The sequence below is a fragment of the Perna viridis genome, chromosome 7, assembly GCF_037379345.1.
Source record: "Perna viridis isolate PV_CMFRI_1.1 ecotype Kerala chromosome 7, ASM3737934v1, whole genome shotgun sequence".
In the NCBI taxonomy this organism is placed as follows: Eukaryota; Metazoa; Mollusca; class Bivalvia; order Mytilida; family Mytilidae; genus Perna; species Perna viridis.
Window position 1 is genome coordinate 45,176,146 of NC_142451.1, and position 21,971 is coordinate 45,198,116.

Genomic DNA, 21,971 nt, shown 5'->3' on the forward strand with positions numbered 1-21,971 from the left:
TAAAGGGTTTTACATTTGAAGACTGTAAGTGTAACTTGTAAACTGCTCAAGGGATAGTAAGGAAATTTTGTAGGAAGGTTTAGAATGTTAGAGGACTCCAAAGGGAGATAATCTAACCTAACACTGATGTTAACTCCGATCCATATGAAGTAGCTACGCTCCTTGAAATGTTCGTGTTTCCCATTTTAGTGTTTGTGCATCATTTATCATTCATTTACACATAGTAGCATTTGTGTGAATGCACAATGGGAGCGTTTCTTTAAATGCATGAAATGAGTGCTTGTTTAAAATGCATGATAGGAGTGTTTGTTTAAACGCATGATAGAAGCTTTCATTTATTTTTGTATGTTCATTATTTCCTTTATTCCATCATTATTTTCATATTTTTTGCTATTACTTTTTTTTCCATTATATTTCCTTTTTTTTTCCTTTCTTTATTATTTATTATTATAATTATTTTTCATCATTTGTTGGTGTTGGAAGACAGGTTATGAGCATTCGTTTATTGTGTGTTTAAATGCATGCTAAAGCCATTTGTTTATCATGTATTTAAACTCGCAATGTAAGCATTTGTTTAAATGTTTGTTTATCATGTGCTTGTGTTTATGTATGGTGCATGTGGGAAACATAAACATCCCAAGGAGTATATTTTCTCTTCGTTAGCTTGCTCACAATATTTCTTGTTTTATCATATTTTGTCATAATTATTGTTAAAAGAGAGAGTGATTCCACAGCAAAAACCAGGCATTATTTGTTAACAAATCCAAGATGTTATTATATTGTAATAAATCTTACCGTTCTTTCATATACTTTTTGATAAAATCGATGTTAGAGTTCAGAGTTTACTGATTAAGTACCAGTTTTTCTGTGTTTTTGTTCGTGACAGAATTTACAGATTAAGTGCCTGTTTTTCTGTGTTTTTGTTCATGACAGAATTTACAGATTAAGTACCAGTTTTTCTGTGTTTTTTGTTTAGTTCATTTTTGTGGTACAATTTAAATTTAGTTTTTGTATATTGTCAAGTGTATCACTTTGATGTTCTTGGTGTTTTCTTAACAATAGATTTTCTGACTTTTGTGCTTTTGAAATTGGGTATGTAAGTCTCATCACATGACTCTGCGGTTTGAGAATTAGTCCCAGTCTACCATTCAAGTACATGGAGATTCTTCATTAACATATCACTAGGTTCAATATTAAAAGCAAAATATCTTTTTCGTGTAAAAATACTGATAAAAAATGACAAATATCTAGTTCTAAAGGATAAAAATGTTAAGAAAAGAATAAAATAGAAGATTTTGCATTGTGACGCAGCGCTTCAGTTTCTCTGAAGTAAACACTAAAACGCAAATCAGTCTTCGGATTACGAAACGTTCTACTGAATGAGACTTACAAACCCTATAACAACAATAAGACCTGTATTAACTCTAAAGACAGGTGTTTGGTTAACCAAGGTTCAAAATACATTTAAATTGATATACAGATGTTCAAAAGTGTCTGGTTAAGACAAGTCTTTGGATTATTCAGGATTCTATTTTAAAATACCATTCTTTTTAAGAATCAGGCAATAGGGGACACATCATTATTCTCAGTTTGGTCTGTTTTGCCTCAGATATATTCAGTACATCTAGAAAATAATCAAATAGCTTTTATAATGTAGATAATTTTTTATTGCTTATAACAAAAACAATTATCTTGCCATTTCAACTAAATTTTACCTGTCATTATCTTAAAAAGGCAAAGTTTTTGAACACTTCTGTGGTTATTTCTTGAGGATATGAGGTATAAATACTTAGATCTTGCAATGAAATCTCTGCATGTTTTTCTTCATGTGCCACACCTTATACACATTTTGCCAGATTCTTAGACAGAAAAGTACTATTAAAAGACAGGTTTCACTGTGTTTCTTCTTGCATATTTTGATTGGTTATGTTTTATTTCCAGATTTATGAAGGTACAGCACAGATACAGAGAGTGATTATATCAAGAGAACATTTAACCAAAGCAGCTCAAGGTGGTTCTTCTTAGCAGGCATATAATCTTAGATTCAATATCTGTTATCAATGCAAATACCATTCAGACCATTTTTATAGCAAGAAATTTTTTATGAATATATATAAAAATGCAAAACCATAGACATTTGATAAGTGGGACATAATATAAATATATAATTAATATATAGGAAACTAAAAATCACCTTTTGATTGTTCTAATGTACTGTTTTTAAAGACAGCTAATACCACTGTATTTAACGTATACATAACAGCATTAGGGTGAGACTTAGAACCATTGGAAAATGTGAGGCTCACCTAAGCATTCTCTAGGGTTCAAGTCATATTTATACGTCAAAGATTTTGTAAAATTGGTAAGCTGAAAATGTGATGTTTTTTTTTTCAAAGTTTATTTTGCTTTATTTGATTACAATTGAAATGCTTTTGATTAATAATTTGTACTAATTACTTATCAGGGATCATTTTTTTTTTACATTTACTACCTATTTAGTACTTTATTGCTGTACCAATTTAGTTAGTGATTTAGTTTATTTTAACAACAGAACCAAGAATGACCTGACTAGATGGATGCAGGGGAGCTGCTCCACGTCTTCAAAAACCTGTGACTGTTTCTCTTAATAATTTCAAAGTGCCCTTATGAAACTGATATACAGTGTCGTCCAAGCCATTTCCTATTAAGAAAATCATTCCTTTTTCTTTAAGTGCCATATAGTACCTGTACTAGGTGTATTAATCTTAGGATCTCTAATCTTACAGTGCAAATTTTAATAATGTTTAAAGAGTAAAATTGGTACATCATTTAAGTGACAATAATAGGAAAATTACTTGAAAAAGAGAAACATGTGTAAACTTACTACCAAAGGTAAATTCACATACCTCATGAATTAATCAAAGGATTGTATCATAGATAGTCAGTAATAACCAGTGATTTAGTGTTTTGTCTGACATAGCTTCAAGATGTTCTTTTAACCTCTCTTTCTAAAAATCGTATCTAACCTTTCCAGGTTGGATACAATGGGCCCTGTTAATCTATCATACAGGTTAACAACTGTAAATGTGGCAAGTTTAACTGTAGAGTAAATCTTTTAAGTAGCACTGCAGCTAAGGATCATGCAAAATGTGATTCATGAGTAAAAAGCCTACATATTTTCATGATTTTTTGTTTGAAATGTCATAGTAAACAGAAAATAACATGTGGGTTTTCATATTTCCCATGCTCTTAGGAGATAAAAATTATATAGAATGCACTGTAGATTTCAAAATTAAGGGAGATAACTCTGTAAATGATGCTCAAATACAATAGAATCTACTGGATTTTCAATATTGATTATCTCCTAAGAGCAGGCAGATTTGAATGAATAATTACTCCTTTCATAGTATAGACCCAGAAAAACAACTTTATTACAAAAATAAACATATGTAGCCTTTTTGGGGTGTATCACATTTTTCAGATTTTGCATGATTCTTACAAAGACAGCTACTTAATATTTAGATGAGGATTTTTATAGCTGCCTTTATAAAAATCAGACAGGAGATGATTCATCCATATGAAAAAAAAAACAACAACAAAAAACAGTGAATTGGCTTTCATTTCTTATTCAGAATCTGTTACAGACTACATAACCAGTCATATTTTGACTGGTACTTAAATTCGTCTTTATTAGTTATTTTTACTAATACGAATTGAAGTTATCTTTATTTTTAAAATGTCAATTAAAGTAAATAGGTATTCTAGATTCACCGTTTCCTGGTTATTGCAGCAAAAATTAGTATTAGAGGTGAAAATGCTTTAAAGACATGATAGAATTTGGTGGAAACTTAACAGTTGATCGGATTTGTGCTTACGTGTAACTGTTCTTATTTCTTCTGTTTATCAAATCCTTAATTAAAAAGTCTCTATGACTTAGTATTGCTGCAATAACTGAGAAATATCATGTGGTTAATGAGCAATCTGTTAGTGGAAATATATTCAGGAAAATATTGACCAGAATTTCCATGACAACTTTTATTTGTTTACATTATTTTCTTATTTTGGTCGATTTTTTAATGTTTAAGAATATTTTTTTAAAGACTACATCTGAAAAAGGTTGTTGTTGTTTACTTATAGCCAAAATAAAAATGACTTCAACGCCAGTGATAGACCCTTTCTTTAAAAATATATGACTCAAAAGATTATATCATCAGTTTCAAATCATATAAATTACCTCAATTAGCAAAAGGCAAAATATGTTATGTGTTTATCAGAGTATTTTTTTATCCAGATGTTGGCTAACAATACTGATGCATCTAAGCAGATAGACATGAAAACAAAACATGAAAAAAGAAAAGGCCTACATACACAAGAGAATAAAATATATTCACAAACAAAAATTAAAAATGAGGGAGGCAAGACCGCGCATAGACACGAAAGAATATTTTCAATATGAACCAAAAAAAGGATATCAGGTGCCCTGGAAGGATAAGCATATGTCATCCCTCGTGTCGCCCATTACGTTGAGTAGGGTAAAAATGTCATTCCTCGTGTCAACCACCATGTGGCAAGTGAGTAAAATCTGGTATGCATCTAATTTGGTAGGTCGTCAAACAAATAAGACTTGAAAACTATCTGGAGATAGTCGAACCTAAATTACTTGTCAATATTTCCCCACTGGATTCTTCCTATTTACTGGTCGATACCACCTAACCACGCTGTTCCAACCTACTGGTCAATACTGCCCAACTTGTCTATCCCAACCAGTTTGTCAATACTTCCCTTCTAGTCTATTCCAACACGATGGTTAATATAATTCACTAGTCTATTCCAATACTCCCCTACTTGTCTATCCTTAACAGATGGTCAATACTATTCTACTGGTCTTATTTTTAACAACCGGTCATTACTACCTCACTACCCTATTCCAACCACTGGAAATACTACCCCATTAGTCTATCCAAACCAACTGGTCAATTCTACCACATTTGTTTATTTCGACCCAAAGGTCAATAATGTCTTAATCTCTTGGACAACCTAAGTCTACTATTAACTTTTTCCCAACGAACTGGTCGATACTACCCAACTGGTCTATTTTACGTTTTTTACAGTATATCTAAAACGTGCAAAGACTACACATACAATAGACATTCGTCCACAGTATATTTGTCTGTTTCGGGTATATGGTGAATTTGTCATGTATCACGTTCCATTCTGTGTCTTGCAAATATCGAGTTAGATAGTTTTATAATTCAAATATTAGAATACTGCCAGATGTTTTTCTTTAATTTTGATTTTAAAAAGAGGCATATAAGTAGAATCACGATAGGATACTCCCAAGTCTTTTGAGTATCATGGATGTCATGGTGTATTATAATTTTGACGAATCCATACGTTATTTCAACAGTTAAGAGACTGTAGAAACCAGGCAGTTCCTATGATACGGATGACACATGGTAAATTTTATCCAACGGATGTTTTTGTTCCACTGTAATGTTTAGATAGTAATACTACGAAGATTTTTTGTAATCGACAATGGATGACCCAGAAAATGATTTTAAGGTTCCCTAAGAAAGCAACCAATTTTTGCACAAAATGAAAGAGTTATCTCCCTTTTTCAATGAATTTCAATACTTTTTATGTAATTTATTTCTCTTTAACCGTTGCAATTAATCAAAAGCCAACATTCAGCATTGAGAAATGGTATATTTGTGATAAGAGATTTAAGAATTTTTTTTTTATTACAAAATTTGTCATGTGCCACCCACTGCAGGTTTGTGCGTGGACGCCCTCTTAAAAAACTGCTTTTAAGTGATAAGGTCTACAAAAATATCATCGACATTAAAATTACTGATTTTGTTTTAAAGACCAATTCTTGGTATTATAAGCAATATTGAAAAAAAATGAATTATAAAGAAAATTTAAAGTACACATTAATCAATACTGTATACGTACGTTCAATCACACAGTACATAATACACATAACGTAACATTTCCAGTCAATTTTTAAAATCTAACTGGCAATCAGTTGCTAATATCAGTTCCTAAAGAGTCTTCTAAGTGTGTGTTCAAAATTTGCAAGAGGAAGTACTTTCCATATTTTTTTTTCTACCAGAAATTCAACCACAGAATTGAGGCTTGTTGAAAAAGAAAATTCACTTTAGTCATATGCAAGCAAAGTGACCTGGTGGCTGTGAGATACCAAACGAACTGCACCTCCTATATGTAAAGCTTTAGTAAAAATATTTTAAAACCACCTTTTTGCATCATATAAAATATTTTATGAAACTAGGAAGTGGAAGGCCAGTGATCCAGTTTTGTTTTGTACAGAGGGAAAATTTGATTGACAGGGTAATCAAGGGAATCAAGATTCGAACTGAAATCAAAAGTGTATAATCCAAGGATAAAGACCGGACTGGAACACACAACAACAAAATCATCAAAATAACACATACAAAGGAGCATCTCGGACTCCATTAAAAAAATCTGAGAGCGGAGACCAGATAACGTCCTCTGCTTTTCTAGAAGCACCCACCGAGTTGCTCAAATAATGCTAAGTCCTGATAGATCAAAGAGGAAAGTAAGACTATAACACGGTGAACAAATTCGTTCTCGAAGGGCAGATTGATACAACGACCCACCAGTTCATTATGATAGTTATGTCATGAGTTTTCAGCATATACGAGGAGCGTGATTAAGAGAGTGGCGAAGAAAACTATCGAAGTTTAAACCCTGAATATCTGTTGACATTGCAGGATGCTAACAATTTTTTTTGAATTTCCACATGATATTGAATCTTGTGAGGAAGCTATCGGACCAGTTAATCCCTTGTTAGAACTTGTGAATCACTTGAATATTTCCTTTGGTTATCTTCTGATGAAAATACTTCAATTATTTATATTCTTGTTAAAGAAACAAATCGATATGCCAACCAAATTTGGAACACCAACAATTAATTAAATGGGAAGATGTAAAGAAATATCCACTTTTCTTAGTTATCCATAATGGGTATTATCCGTCAACCCATTTCGGCATCTTAATGGTTTGAAAGTTAGCAAGCCTGGTTACACAATACACCGACAATTACCAAGGTAATGCGCCGAGATCGGTGTCAGATGATTTTGCAATGTTTGCATGCAAACAATAATATAGGTGCTTTACCCAGGGGAAATCTAAACCATGATCCTGCTCACAAAGTTCGCAGATCTTTTTATCTGACAAAGTTTTTAAGGAGAAGTATATGGCAGTACGAGATATAACGGTTGGCGAGAGTATGGTTAGACATAAAGGTCGAGATTACACAGTATATACCAGAAAATGAGACTCGCCGCTGTGGTGCTAAATTGTAGGTGCTTGCAGTCGGACACGGGTTTTACTTTAAGCCTAGGTCTGTATGCCGGTTTGTATTTATCTGATGAACGCTTATACCATAATGATTTTTATAGAAAATTTGAATTTCTAGTGGGGGTGAAAAAGTAATTTATAAAGGATACCGACCGTGTATATATTAGAATGCAAACCCCAAGCCCTTAAATTTAAAATAAAAAAAAAATATATTTTTACGACAACCAGTCCATTAATTACTTCGCTGTATTGCTACAAACATACCTCTTAAAGCCATTTTACCAAAAAAGGAACAAATTACTTTTGAAAACCAAACAAAATGAAACACCACTCGGTCTAAAATTCCCGGATATTTTACCGGAATTTCGATTGAAAACAAGCGTATAAAAATTCAAAATAACTTTCTGTATAAGATAAATCAAGGGAACCAAGATTCTGGCGGAAATTAAAAGAATGTAATCCAGGGACAAAGACCAGACATGTATGTTCACAATATACATGTATGTCTCTGCTGTTGAGAATTTTTTTTCTCCCCCCCCCCCCACATCCTCCCAAGTCAGGGTTTTGAGTCCACTCTCGCTCCCTCAAACCCCTAACATCACTCATTCATATTTAGCGGGTATCGTCCAGCCAATTCCTATTGGTTGCTTCTCTGGGTGAGAAGCATCAATGAAAATCGGTTTAACATAAAATGTCTGTGGAAGGGTAAACAATAATATGAGGTAGTGGACGATCCGATATAGTAACTGAAAGTTGTATGATGTCACAAATGATGCAATATGAGCAAAAATGATAACTGTAGATTCCGTGTAGTCTTTACTACTATACACTATGTGTAGCCTATTTGTAAGTTATATCGACGAGTTTCTATTACGAGTGATTTGATTGGATTTTGGATCCGGGTTAAATTTAAGTAACTCACTAGATGGCACTGGACGATACCCGCTATATATGAATGAGTGATGTCAGGGGTTTGAGGAAGCGAGATTGGACTCAAAACCCTCACTTGGGAGGATGCCCCCCTCCCGCAAAAGAATAACGAAACAAAACAAAAGTGGAATTGTCAAACAATTAATTCACTTATTTTTTGTCTTAAACAAATAACTTGAAAAAGATTATTTTCAATAGATGGTGAAAAAAATATGTTTTTGATTGGCCTTGACTTGGTCATCCATTTCCATTTTTTAGAAATAGAAACTTTGATTTAGTTTTTTGTAACATTGTCTGTTATCAACTACATACATGTATATTAGAAAAAGAAAGAATACAGAGAAATGCTATGTAGCCACCAAATAAACATGTACATGCATTAATTTATTTGATCCAAAAAATATATACCTACATTTTCTTTTGGCATGAAACAGGAAATGCATATGTTATTTTGTTTGCCTTATAACGATGTGGTATCAAAATCGTGTTTCAGGCCAAAAGAGACCAATAGACTACGCAGTGTACTGCGTCTTTGAAATCAAAGAACATTTGCAAAACAATAATTTTAAATGGGTGAATTTTAGAAGGGTTATAACAATCCCAATTATAAAATCCCATGGCGTCTGTTATAATTGCATAGTTTTTTATAAGTATTTTTATATGTTACTCAAAGTAATTAGTGGCTAGTTTCCACATATGTGGAAATCTATTAGATTTCTCTGATCGAGTTTTTGGACCAAATAAAAATTTGTCAAGGTGTGAATTCTGTAATAAAGAATTTATACAATTCATTTAAAATTAATAAAAAAAAATACATCATTTTACATACTTAACATCCGTGTTTGTAGAAATACGCACAGTGACCCTTTCCTACAAGTCTTCTGAATATTTTTTCACACACAAAACAGTCTCTTTGTTTCTGATCGTGATACACCTCCTGGGGTTGATGCTTAGCTATATTCCTAACCAATGTTGTCTTGCCTTTTAACGCAAGTTCTGTGTGACGTATTGCACAAGCGATAGCTTGTGAATTAGTAATATTTCCTTGCCATGTATTGGTTTTTCCAGTCTTTATTAAATGACCCTTATTGAGGAATCCACAGTTGTCAAGAATACTTTTCTAATTTAACGAAATTGATCGGAATGTTGGTTTTTGTGCCAACCAACCTGAAACGGTATTTGACCATTACAGTAAAGAGTTTGCTTTCTTTACCCGTGATAATCAGGACACAACACAATAGGCCAACTGTATAGTTCTCCATGAATTATGTATTTTTAAAGTTTAATGGGTTAAGATGTAAGAGGAGCTTATGGAGTCTGATTTAGTGTGTGTGTGATTCGATGTGGAGAGTAATTACCGGAGAATGGTAGACCTAAAGGAGCAATCATTGGATAACATCGATCAAGGACAGAATTAATTCGTTCAAACTTCTTAAAAGAAAACATTGGGTCCTGGACGTCAAATTACCCCAGAATCGAAGTAATGGAATTTATCGTAAGGGTCAGCACAACATGGACTAGAGAACAATGGATTGAAGGTTGGGGTGCCAAATGATGACATTCAGAAGGATAAAGAAGAGAATAATGCTGTTGCAACCAAAAGGACCTACTCATCACTTACAGAAATTCAAAACATATCTAGTACAAAGGATCCAACGACCGCTAAAAAGAAGGGGATGGGAAGGGACAAGAAAGTCAGAAAAAGGAGGGAAAGGCCAAGAAGAAAAATAAAGGTGGGGGTATCACAATCGTATTTCAGTACAAAAGAGACCAGTAGACTACGCTGTGTTCCGCTGAAGGAGCGGAAGACAACAAGAGAAAAAGGAGGAAAACGTAGCAGGGAAGAGCAGAAAGCGGCTACAAGGAAGGACGAGAACTCGAAGCATAGAAAAGAAGGAGACCAGCAGGAGTATGTTAGAGAGAGAGAGAGAGAGAGAGAGAGAGAGATTTTGAGGAGGTTGAGAGGAGGGAAAGGAAACAAGTAACAAAGAAACTGGAGGAGGCTGAGAAAGAAAAAACTGGAGGAGACTAAGAAGTAGGAAAAAGGAACAAAGGATGATGATACTAGAATAAGCTGAGAGAAAAGTATAGGTAATGAAAACAAAAGAAAGAACTGGAAGAGACTGAGAGGGAAGGAAGAAAAGACCAAGAACAGGAGAGGGGTCATGAAACATCAGACGGAGGACTCAACTCACCACTAACTAATAAACAGAGGCATGTTTAGCTATTGAACTTTTGAGGCATGGCACTGTTCCTTGCAAGGCGAAGGGAATGAAAAAAAGATGAGGTAAACACCTTAATCACCACTCCTACAACTATAAAGTGTTCACAAAAGAGGAGGTAGGCCATGGCACCAAAACAATAATACTTTAATTGGGAATTTGCCAGCATTGCCTTTGAAATATAATCGGGAAGGCAACTTCAAGTGATAACTCATACTTAAATACAACTTACCTTACCCGGTACAAAAATCATCAAAAAAAGGAGCATACCATCACCATAAAAAGCAAGATTTTTATAACTATCAGATTTTAGTCGAAAATATCAAGTATAACATAAAAGACAATTCAACCCATCAATTTCTGACTTACTAAAAGTTGCAATTAAAGAGAATGACCAGAATTTAGATTAACTTCTTACCAAGATTGATGAAGCCGAAGTCCAGCTAAGACTAGGAGAAGACCTTGAATAGACAAATAATATAATTTTGTGGGGTAAATTCAGGAGAATTCAATTTCTTTAAAGTGGGGGAGTGTAAAAAATAGTAAGATACTTTTGAAATTGATCTCTCTATGATAATTATTGAAAGAAGGGATGAGGGAAGGGATGGACTTTACTATAGTTGATATTTTTGCGGTACAAGGCAAGTAGTATTTTATTTGACATGTCAGAACATATGATATGCTATGTCATAGTAATTTCAAGTATATTTGTCAAAGCAGCATTCACTACGGCAAGGTTGCACTTACCCACTTCCATTGATATTGTCATTTTATAGGCTTATAGGCCACCCTTTATGAGGAATAACTAGTAGCTGCACTTGATTGTTGAAGTAGTCATTCATGTTGTGTCACTTATTGTTAAGATTCGCGGCTATTATTCTTTTTGTGGTTTGATTTTGTTCAGCGTTCACCACTCGCCATTTTATTTTGTCCAAGAAAACTTTCGCATGATTGTATCGTCTGCTATATTCATGTGCATTTACGATAGTGGTGTCCGATAGTTTATTTTATTACAACTTGTCTGTTGCTAACTTTAACTCGATTTGTTCTAGTGATATATTAGTGAGGACAGTTAGCAGACAAGTTGACATAACTTATTTTTTGCTGTTTTAAGCATTTCCAATTATTTATACACCCGCCCTTTCTTTACGCTAAGGACAATCTGCCATTGGTCGCTTTAGGTCACCTGGTACAAATACCGACATACATAAACGCGAAATTATTTCAACAAGGCATCACTCTTCACATTGATGTACTCCCATGCAGTTAGAGTTAGGGAAACACTCTCGGACCCACGTGGGGTCTGGAGTAGGCCAGAGCGTCAACTGAGTAGCCCAGCAGCTAGTAGGACATACTCTGACTGAGTTCTTCGGTCAGATATCCCGAAGGCTGGGCTCCGCTACCTCCAACTACTCATAGTCATCTATTAATACAATTCTCGCAAGGGGGCGGTTGTGCGTGATCCACAAGGATAGTCACGACCGTAAAAACCACCAATCGAGCAACAAGGCAGATCGGCCGCAAGTTACAAATGCAGAAATTTTGCCAGAAATCTTTCTAGACTTTCGGTGAGAAAATTATACCAAATATGGATTTTACTTGACTTAAAGAAAATAATAATTTTATAAGTGCGCCGCTAATATCATTTTCTCATATATGCAGAAAGTCTAACGGAATAATAAACCGATCTGAAATCATAGTGCTATTTTCCACCACGTCGGACACCATTCGCACAGTTGATATAATATTTATTTATCAAAACAATATTATTTATCATAATGAACGTTTTTAAGTTAAATAGCTAAGGCTCCATCTTATGAACAGTATCTGGATTATTCGAAATCGTTGAAAATTCACGGTCACAATAAAACAAAGAAACGTATACCAATGTCGATTCCAAGGGACAAAGGCAAATACCAGTAACCAATGAAAATGAGAGACTACAAATACCTATATATTAAAAAATCGATCAGGTTTATGGATACGGCGCTACATGTTTATTTTAAATGTAAATTATAGTAAACCATCGTATTATAGACAGGGTAAAGGCGGGTGGCTTACACTATTATGTAATACGTATTAAATCAATGATCTTTCTCAAATCTAGTCTTTTCAATGACGCAAACAAAGCTAGTGTATCATTTGCGTTCGTAAAGCGGTTCACAGCATTATTAAAAGTTTTGACTGACAAAAATATGGTCAAAAGGGTTATTTTAAAACTTCTATACTCACAGCGGTAAAATATGGTATACAGTCCTACCACACACTTGTTACTCCCGTAGTACTATTAATTCATTGTTGGTTCTGCAAAATTCGAAAGATCTTCTGCAAACCCTAAATTTAAGATTATTATCAGTGTATAATAAAATTAAAACCTATTATATTTTCAACTCTTTATACTTTTATTCCCTATACTCAAAAATATTATACATCTTTGTTACTCCAAAAAGACGGAACACCTAGATACAGATATATTTATATACTTGATACAGATTCTTCATACTTTGTAAAAAAAAAAAAAACGATTCCAAATCATCTTCCACGTATACCGAAGATGTTTTCATAATACTGGAATTTAAAAATCGACAAAATATTTGCCCAGTTTGATGGACGCGTTTTTCAACAAAAGGTCGAAATTCTAATGGGAACAAATTGTGCTCCTCTACTGGCTGACCTATTTCGTTACTCTTATGTGGATGACTTTATAGTATTTCAATTTCAAACGAAGGAACACCGTTTAGCCAGATCCTTTAATCTCCGTTTCCGCTATATAAATGACGTATTATCGTTATACAATCCTATACATCGCATCTACCCAAAAGAACTTGAGATAAAGGATTACTACAGCAACTTTGTAATTATTCTCAAATCTATTGACTAAACTATATGACAAACGCGATGACTTTTCATTCCGCATTGTCAACTTTCCTTCTGTCTGTAGCAACATTCCCTCAGCACTTGCGTATTGAGTTTTCATATCACAACTCTTTCATTATTCCAGAACTTGCGTAACCACTCAAACTTTTTATAACATGATAGCTAGACTTCTTACAATAAGGATTCTAGAACAGGTTTATATTGCTACAAGATTGAAGTCATCACTACAGAAGTTTTATGGCCTTCATCATGAACTCTTGGATTGTTACGGTGTATCCATCTGCACCATGAGAACAGATTTGTTCAACATGTCATAGTTTTTCTTTCCTCTTTCGTCTATCCCGAACTTAACTGTTTATTTGCAGCTCAGCGGTTATTTCTAGAAAAGCAGAGGACGCTTACCCTACCGGTGCACCTGGTCCATGCTTTCAGTATTTAGTGGAGTCGGAGTTGCTCATTTACTTTTGTTGCTTTGTACTTATGATTTTGGTTACTAAGTATTGTATGTTCTTTTTGTGTGTGTGTTTTCCATGTCTTGTTTTTACCCTAGATTTCATTCTATTGATTTCCGCTAGAATCTTACTTCCCTTAGTTACTCTTTCTCAGTACAACTCTTGATTTGATATACTAGTTAATATTGCTTTGTTATAGAATATTTCAGGAATATTTCTAATGTTTGAACAAGGTATATTCGACTTGGTTCGCGGCAGTTTTACGGTTTATAAAAAGTGTAAACTAGCCCAATCGAAGTAATTGGGTATAACCTGTTCAAACCTTAGAAACAAAATTTAGTTTCAAATAAGTGATACTACAAATGTTACTAATGGACCCATTTTTAAAACGTTATTTAAGACAGACAGACTGATAGGCATTGTTACACACTAAGATACACAAAGCTCAGAGCCCGAGCTTGTTTTGCTATAAATAAGGAATCAAATTGATGGAAAAAGGTCATTTGTTCAAAAATCATATAATGCAGAGTTAATTCTGCATACAAAAATATAAGTTAAGTAATATCAAATTACAACAAAAATAAAACATATCAAATGAATAAATGACAGATTAGTAAAGGTGGGGAGAAACATTCTGTCACAAATCCACACTTACAAATGAATGATTCATGGTAAGAGAGGATTCCCCACCCATGTTATTTTGTTTGGGAATATTTCAATAGCAGAGTACGGACCAAATGACGTTAATGGCGTCATAGTATCAAGTCAAGGTATACAAAATTACTTGCTTTGTTCTTAGAGAACCAACCAATTAGGAAGCTTGTTACAAATAAAATTAATAAGTTGATTTATATTACAGTCAAGTTCTACGTGTTTCAGATACTCAATCACTTTACAACGTTACCAACCTCGTAGTGATACGAATGTATCTAACTGTCCCAGAAGTGATACAAGTGGTGGTACCTAAATATAATGTGTATTTATAAAACACATTAAAATCTTGGCAACACATCTGAACGTAAATGCATTAATTATTCATAAGTAGTTGTACATGAACGAATTCTTTATCCAGCCTACAACTCAATAAATACTACTTACATATAACAGGTTTTAAATATGCATCACATTCTAATACCAATTGCAAATGTCAATGTCGATACATGTTTTAAATTCCATATACAAGATATTATAAGTTTCATTTAATTTAATACTAAAATGTGATAAATTTCATTTAATGCTTCAAAGACGATTTCTGTTAATTTTCCTTAGACCTTATAAGATATTCTAAAACTTATTTATATGCGAACAAAGCATATTTCTTTTCTCGCTAACCACTAACTAAAACATACATGAATTTTTAATATCAACATTCAGTATCAGTGTAAATTGACACTTCTGTTTCTTTGTGTATAAAGTTGCGGGCTGTACACAATAGATATAAATACAATGTATACATCACTGAAGAGATCGTAACAAGTGTATAGCTAAACCACATTGGTGAGTAAAGGTCTATTAAATATCCGAGAGCTATAGGTGAACACATTGCTCCAACAGACTTGCAGATCATAAACAATGAAACTAATCTCCCGGAACATTTGAAAAAATCTACTTCCGTCCATGTTAATAATGATGGGAGAACAATTGATTGAAAAACTCCTATACACGGAACACATATCCATATTCCTATACTAGCTTTATATAGATTGGTAATCAGCAACGCTACAGATATTATGATTAACAGCAGAAGGTAAACACCTAAAATGTGACGCATTTTGAAACGTTGTGTCACAAAAACACCTAAAACTCTACCTATTGAAAAGGCACCCCAAAAGACTGACATTGCATATGAACCCTGGACTTTTTGCCAATGAAGATGCTGAACCAAAAACGTTGGCAAAAAGAACACGATGGATTTCTCGAAGATCATCGTCAGACAAAATGTACTGCCAATGGCTACAATTGTTCCAGTTTTTTTACATTGTGTTATTTCAAACTTCAAACGTTGGTCTGAAGTTTGACGTTCAGTTAATGAAGTATCTCTCGACAATAAAATATAAAAGAACGGAACAACAGATAATAGAACTATTACAGCAGATATGACAAATGCACAATGAATGCTTGATTCATCCTTTTTTCTCCCGATGCAGTTCACTACGAAGCTGGTGTTATATCTAAAATCAGAAAAAGGACGACCAGTGCAATTAGACGACTCGTTAAAATTTCCCTTTTCGAAGGTATTGTTGAAGAATGGTGCCATTGCTAACGGGGATATAAGTGCCCCAAAAGCAAAACTCAAATGAAGAGTTTGCATGTATGGTCCATTGTCTTTTCCCCAAAGATTTAAAATTAGTACGTTGCATCCTGAAAACAGAAATAACAAAATTCGTTTATGACTAACTCAATATATTTTTACAATATACCCATTAAACAACAGTACCAATGTACACAACACTACTATCTTACCTTGTTTTCATATTTTAAAGTCCTCTCCGTCATAAACGGAAAACGGAAAGTAATTAACAAACATTTTATGAAAAGAATAATCAGTAGTATCCCTCTAAAGTTAGTAAGTCTCTTTCTAGTTTTTTTTCCTTTCCTGAATTTCCGATGTAGAACGTTTTTAAATCTGAAGACAGATCTGCATCTAATTGCTTACTTCCTTTGGATCTCAAAACACTGCATTACAGTGCAGAATCTTCTGTTTTATGCGTTTTGTAATATTTTTATGGTGCAAATCTGGATATTTGCAATTTTTAATCAGCATTTTTACACAAAATATGTTTTGCTGTAATATTGAACTCAACCCTCTTTTTGAATGGTAGACTAGGACCCAATCTCGTGAAACAAAGGGGTCAGATGACGAAACTTCTATACCCTATTGTACTAACTGTTGACGGACCGTCATTTGGTATATCAAACCAGGTGACATTCGCGAGAATCATCAATGTTGCATATGAATTATAAAGTATTCATAACAACAATAAGTTACAAGTTCTATTGTAATCTTCTATTGTATTTACTGGTTAACTTGACAATCATTCGATCATAAATCTTTGATATTTTACTCGAAAAAAGCTTTCAAAAAACACTAAACACGTGTATTTGATTTTACATGCGCACACTCCTATAAATCTCAATTACAATTACTGTATAAGATATGTAAGTCTCGTGATTTGACCCCGTGATTTCAGAAGAATGGGTCCTAACCTACCATTCAAAAGCATGGATATTTGTCATATGTGATTGAAGCATCAAACAGTAAACTTTAGCATAAATTGGCGTAGTTTCATTATCACTATCAGGTGTCACAGAAATAATGGCTCTTGGATATTAAAGCAAAAATGTCTTACAGTGACCTATTTGATCATTAAAAAGGTAAACATTGTTTTTAAATCATAGCTATTATGTACCTGTATTGTTTATCCCATGACAAATTCCACGTATTGTCAGCACAACCACCATGACCCAAAACCACTTACACCATGGAGTGACTGCAGTTGCTAAAGCAATGATTAGGTGTACGGTTATAAGGATTTTGATGATGCCTGCTTTTTTCAATAATAAGGGTGCCAGAATCACCCCAATAACGAATCCGATGGAGAATGCAACGAATATATAAGAAATCTCATCTAACCTTGTTTGGGTTAGCAGTTGAAGGTCCAGCAGCGATGGACCAAGCTGGCTTACATTCCATCCCTAAAACGACAAAAACATTGTTGAAACCTGAAATGAATGAATCTTATTCAATATAAAAATTGTTTTATAACTGGTCAAATTGTGTATGTCATATCTGTCATGAAAGCTGAAATATGTTAAAAACATACACATCCTTATATATCATCATTCTGGACGAAGTGATGAAGAAACTGTTCGTAACAACCTTAAGTCCATGGTTCACATCTGTAAACAACTCAGTTTGTCGTGTTGTTGAATAAACTCTACTAAGATCATTTCTCTATTGACGAAAAAGAAACTGAAACTATCATTTCGTTAAGAAAATCACCCATCATACAAAGTTTCAGTGGAGTATATTAGTATTTAATAATTTAATGTCAAAATGTTTCATTGAGTTATATTACTGGCTTATATGTAGTCTAAATGTATAACAAGAATCCTATTCATTTCTCAAATTAAAGGTCAAGGTTACAAAATCGTGATTGATTTTTCACACGGGTTTTGGCAAGCCTTTTTAAAACGATAGGTCAATATAAAATATCAAAAATTAAAATAAATATTCATTACATGATTATGTAAAAGAGATATATCGGCAATTATGTCTTTGACAATGTCTCTTTGAAGTTGTAGAAAAGAAATGTGCATAAATTGACTGGGTTTTTAAAACAGTAACATGTCCGCCACTGGTTCATAAAAATCACGTAGGAAATTTATAAATTTTTAAATGACATGTAGGATTTATGCAGACTAAATTCAAAACGTATAACGTCGTAATTCGACTGAAATTCTACGCATACATTAATATTCTAAGCTGCCTTACCAGGCTTGCAAAAAGTCCATAAAGTGCCAATGATGATACAATTTTCCTTCTGAAAGTTACATCCTTGATAATCCGTTTCATAAATGTGTCTGTTTTTGGTTTATTTTCCTTCCCTGCGAACACATAACTAGCCATCTTGAAGAGTGTTTTACTTAAATATAATCTCCGATGATAAAATTGATCTTTTTCTACTTACAAATTTTATCTTTTACCTGTTTTAATATGCTTGCACTACTAATATTGTATATTTATGGAAGTTATTTATATTAAGTGAAAGCACAAAGAGCATAGATGTTCTTCGATAAGCCGTTTTTGTACAATATATTTTTTCATGTAATTGTCCGATGGTGTGTTTTGTTATTTTCTTCTTAATCCCTTTTTTTTTGTCTTTTGATTATTTATTTACAAAGATAATTTTCAGACGAATGTTGTTATCCTGAATTATCTAAAATATATATAGAAATATGAAAAGGTAGTCTTTAAGGATCTATTTTTAGCATAATCAAAAATGGAAGCTCAAACAATAATTTGTCATACTAATGGTTATATGACTAAAATGCCCCGACTTCACAAAATCATGTACTAACTCATTATATAAAACGCCTACGCAGGGCACAGCTTGATATCACCACAGAAGTTGAACAGTTTGAGCAAGTATTGGCAAACCGTTCAAGCTTGATACAGACCTGAATCCTGATTACAATTAAATATTTGACTAAAAGAACTTGACAACAATCGAAGTAGGCCCTTATTGCTCATTACGAAAAAAATACAAAAACAATACCAGCCTTACGACGCCTTGTGGTACAATTTCAAAACGATTCATTCACCTTCACTTGAGGTATTATCTGTACTTAAGGAAAATGCCTGTTTCTAGCCCTCGTTCCTTATTTCCTACCCCCCCCCAACACACACACACACACGAAAAAAGACACCTTGTTATGCAATAGCAATAGTTTCATTCACATTTACTTAAGTTATTGTCCGGACAACATGAAAATGCATGTTTCTGGCACCTCGTTCTATATCAGTTCATAACACAACCCCTAAAACCAATGAAAACCGGTCCTTCCTTTGATAGTATAGCACCTTGTGGTACATTCATAAATATATATATTCACTAATAGGCTAGTCAGTGTCCAAATATCAGGAAAATTGTGATTTGGGCCCCTACTTCCTTGACAGTTTAAGTCTCAAAAAGTCTCCCAAAACCAATCCACGCCTTTTTTGTAATATGACACCTTGTGGTAAATTTTCAAAGAGATCCGTTCACATTAGTCAGACATCATGAATTTAAAATCAAATTCAAATGTTTTTGTTCTGGTCAAGTGCAACAGCCCACAAGTAGGCATGCCGCCCCACTCGATGAGCTAGTCGTCGCTCTGTTTACTGTGTTTCAATGTCTTATAAGTGATTCAGCAGAGGATTGAAACCATGACCTCCCACAACTGAATCGAGCAATCTAATCTGAGACAACCTTAATATAAACAAAACTATTTCGTTTAATGACCAATACAGAATTTGAGAAGAAAAAATATGTCAAATCTCCCATTGAACGAAGTTTTAGAGGTTCTTGAAACAAGTGTCAAGAATAACGAAATTTGCATTATTCAGTAATTGGTATTTTTGTCTTTAGAGGTGCTGGTGGAACATTAGTCTCTGAGGGAGTTCATCAGTTGCCAAACTTGTCGGACCTGAATATATGAAGTATCCTTCAAAAGTTCTTTTTTCTACCATCATTTAGATCACAAATCGTAAGGACTTTTTAACGAAGGGTTGCAATCGTCATATTAATCATTAATCATGACGTAATTGTTATATTTCTACAAGTGAATCACTCTACATAAAACAGTACATCAATATTGAATGGCATTCAGTCAAGCACTGGAACCCAGATTGTGTGCACAATTTCTATAGCTTTTGATAATTTACAATTTATATGACTTTCAACATGTAAACTTTTAAAGACTTCCTTTCTTCCTTTCTCTTCGCACAAGTAATCTTTTCAATGTATAATCTACCGGCAATTATCACCAATATTACCAATATGTATCTGTATGATATCCGTTCTATCATGCCTTGACAAATGAAGTAAATGCAACTATGCGTTAATTTTAATTTGAAAAACTTGCGTTTATAGATCATATTTTGACAAATAAAGTAAATGCAACTATGCGTAAATTTTAATTTGAAAAACTTGCCTCCACAAACTCCACCACCTTGGACCAATCGGGCCAGGTAGGCTATAAAAATATAGAGCATTTTAGAGAATAAAGATGTCATTAATTTGATCCTCTACATAATAACACCTAGATGAACTGCCCCGCAGCGCTACGAGTTCGAGTCTGTTGGAGGGAACGACCAGAAATTTGCCTTGCAAATTTGACAATTCTAACATTGTTGGGAATTTTTCAGACCTTTCTATGTGTTTATATATCTTCCCTGTATCAATTTGATCCGATGGAGCAGTGTAGTGAATAGAGTCGTCACATTATTAGACGTTGTACGATATTTATTTGTCGTGACATGCATCATTAATTTGATCCTCTATCATACATAATAACACCTAGATGAACTGTCCCGTACAACCATACATCGTGTACTAAGTTACAACCATAGATTACAAAGATGGTAAATAACAATCATCGCCCCTGGTAGAGAGACCAAAAGCGGATAGCCAAGATTTATAGTTTTCACACCCCAGACTTGTATATTGTTTTTAAGTCGGGATTATAACTGAGTATGGGAATAGAAGTATACATTGTTAAAAAAATCATAGGTTTTAATGCTATTACATTCTGATAATAGTCTTGAACTGATTATCTCCAAAAGATCTTTCGATTTTTTCAGGATTGAATTGATACCACTATGGGAGTAACAAGTGTTGTGGTAGGACAGGAGACCCTCTTTGACAGTTGCGAGTAAAGAATTTAAAAGTTTTGAAAGAGGTTTGGTGGTTCATTTTGCAGATGCAGGTATGTAACCTTGTTTGTATGGAATCCAGTACAAAGATGGTGAATAACACTCATCGTCCCTGGTAGAGACACCAAAAGAGGGTATCAAAGATTTATGGTTTCCACACCCCAGACTTGAATTTTATGACCAACTCAGCGGGTGTTTCTAGAAAAGCAGAGAACGCTTACCCTACCGGTGCGCCTGGTCCATGCCCCCAGTTTTTAGTGGAGTCCGAGTTGCTCATTTGCTTTTGTTACTTTGTATGTATGAATTTAATTACTTTATGTTCTTTGTTGTGTATGTCTGTTTTCCATGTCTGGTCTTTGTCCCTGGATTGCATTCTTTTGATTACCGCTATAACCTTGATTCCCATTTTTCCATGTCTGGTTTTTGTTCCTGGATTACTTTCTTTTGATTTCCGCTAGAACCTTGGTTCCGTTGATTACTCTTTACAGAGTGGAAAGTTCTTTTGCTGAATCAAACCCTATAGATTCAAGTTTATCCATCATTTTATTGATGGTCTCAACAGCAAAACAACTATATTTACCACGGCGAAGCTCTTATGTCAGGATTATTACCTTTTTTGTTTATTGCGTTTCAGCAATAAACGTATTCGCAAATATTTTAGGTGTATCTTACGTGAACTACTAGTATAAATGAAAAAAAAACTATCTTTATCTTAATCTTCCATTAATATCCCTACATATTTACGTAACA

At 33.8% G+C, this 21,971-nt stretch overlaps 3 protein-coding genes and 1 long non-coding RNA gene across 7 annotated transcripts in view; 3 read left to right on the top strand and 1 right to left on the bottom strand.

Annotated features, from left to right (window-relative positions):
- Window positions 1-4,094, top strand: part of LOC148612902 (medium-chain specific acyl-CoA dehydrogenase, mitochondrial-like) — a 23,996-nt gene extending 19,902 nt beyond the window's left edge. Inside the window, exon 13 of the mRNA XM_088594778.1 lies at window positions 1,942-4,094. Within this exon, the coding sequence (XP_088450904.1) occupies window positions 1,942-2,025 (84 nt within the window). The 3' untranslated portion in view covers window positions 2,026-4,094. The remainder of the gene's footprint in view (window positions 1-1,941) is intronic.
- LOC148612903 (solute carrier family 60 member 1-like) overlaps window positions 1-21,199 on the bottom strand; it is a 27,801-nt gene extending 6,602 nt beyond the window's left edge. Inside the window, exons 1-4 of one of the 4 annotated variants that reach the window (XM_088594777.1) lie at window positions 18,300-21,199; window positions 17,215-17,500; window positions 12,708-12,779; window positions 1,509-1,624 (exon numbers count right to left, since the gene is read on the bottom strand). In XM_088594777.1, the coding sequence (XP_088450903.1) occupies window positions 12,763-12,779; window positions 17,215-17,500; window positions 18,300-18,434 (438 nt within the window). In that variant the 5' untranslated portion in view covers window positions 18,435-21,199 and the 3' untranslated portion in view covers window positions 1,509-1,624; window positions 12,708-12,762. Of the gene's footprint in view, window positions 1-1,508; window positions 1,625-12,707; window positions 12,810-14,289; window positions 16,166-17,214; window positions 17,501-18,299 lie in introns of those variants that run through there. The other 3 variants (XM_088594774.1, XM_088594776.1, XM_088594773.1) reach the window with 3 other exon arrangements.
- Window positions 9,807-10,517, top strand: LOC148612904 (uncharacterized). The gene has a single exon (XM_088590560.1). It carries the CDS (start codon window positions 9,930-9,932, stop codon window positions 10,236-10,238), a length of 309 nt encoding a protein of 102 aa, XP_088446686.1. The 5' UTR covers window positions 9,807-9,929; the 3' UTR covers window positions 10,239-10,517.
- Window positions 16,941-21,971, top strand: part of LOC148612905 (uncharacterized) — an 11,756-nt gene continuing 6,725 nt past the window's right edge. Inside the window, exons 1-2 of the long non-coding RNA XR_015924523.1 lie at window positions 16,941-17,179; window positions 21,150-21,274. This is a non-coding gene — a long non-coding RNA (uncharacterized LOC148612905). The remainder of the gene's footprint in view (window positions 17,180-21,149; window positions 21,275-21,971) is intronic.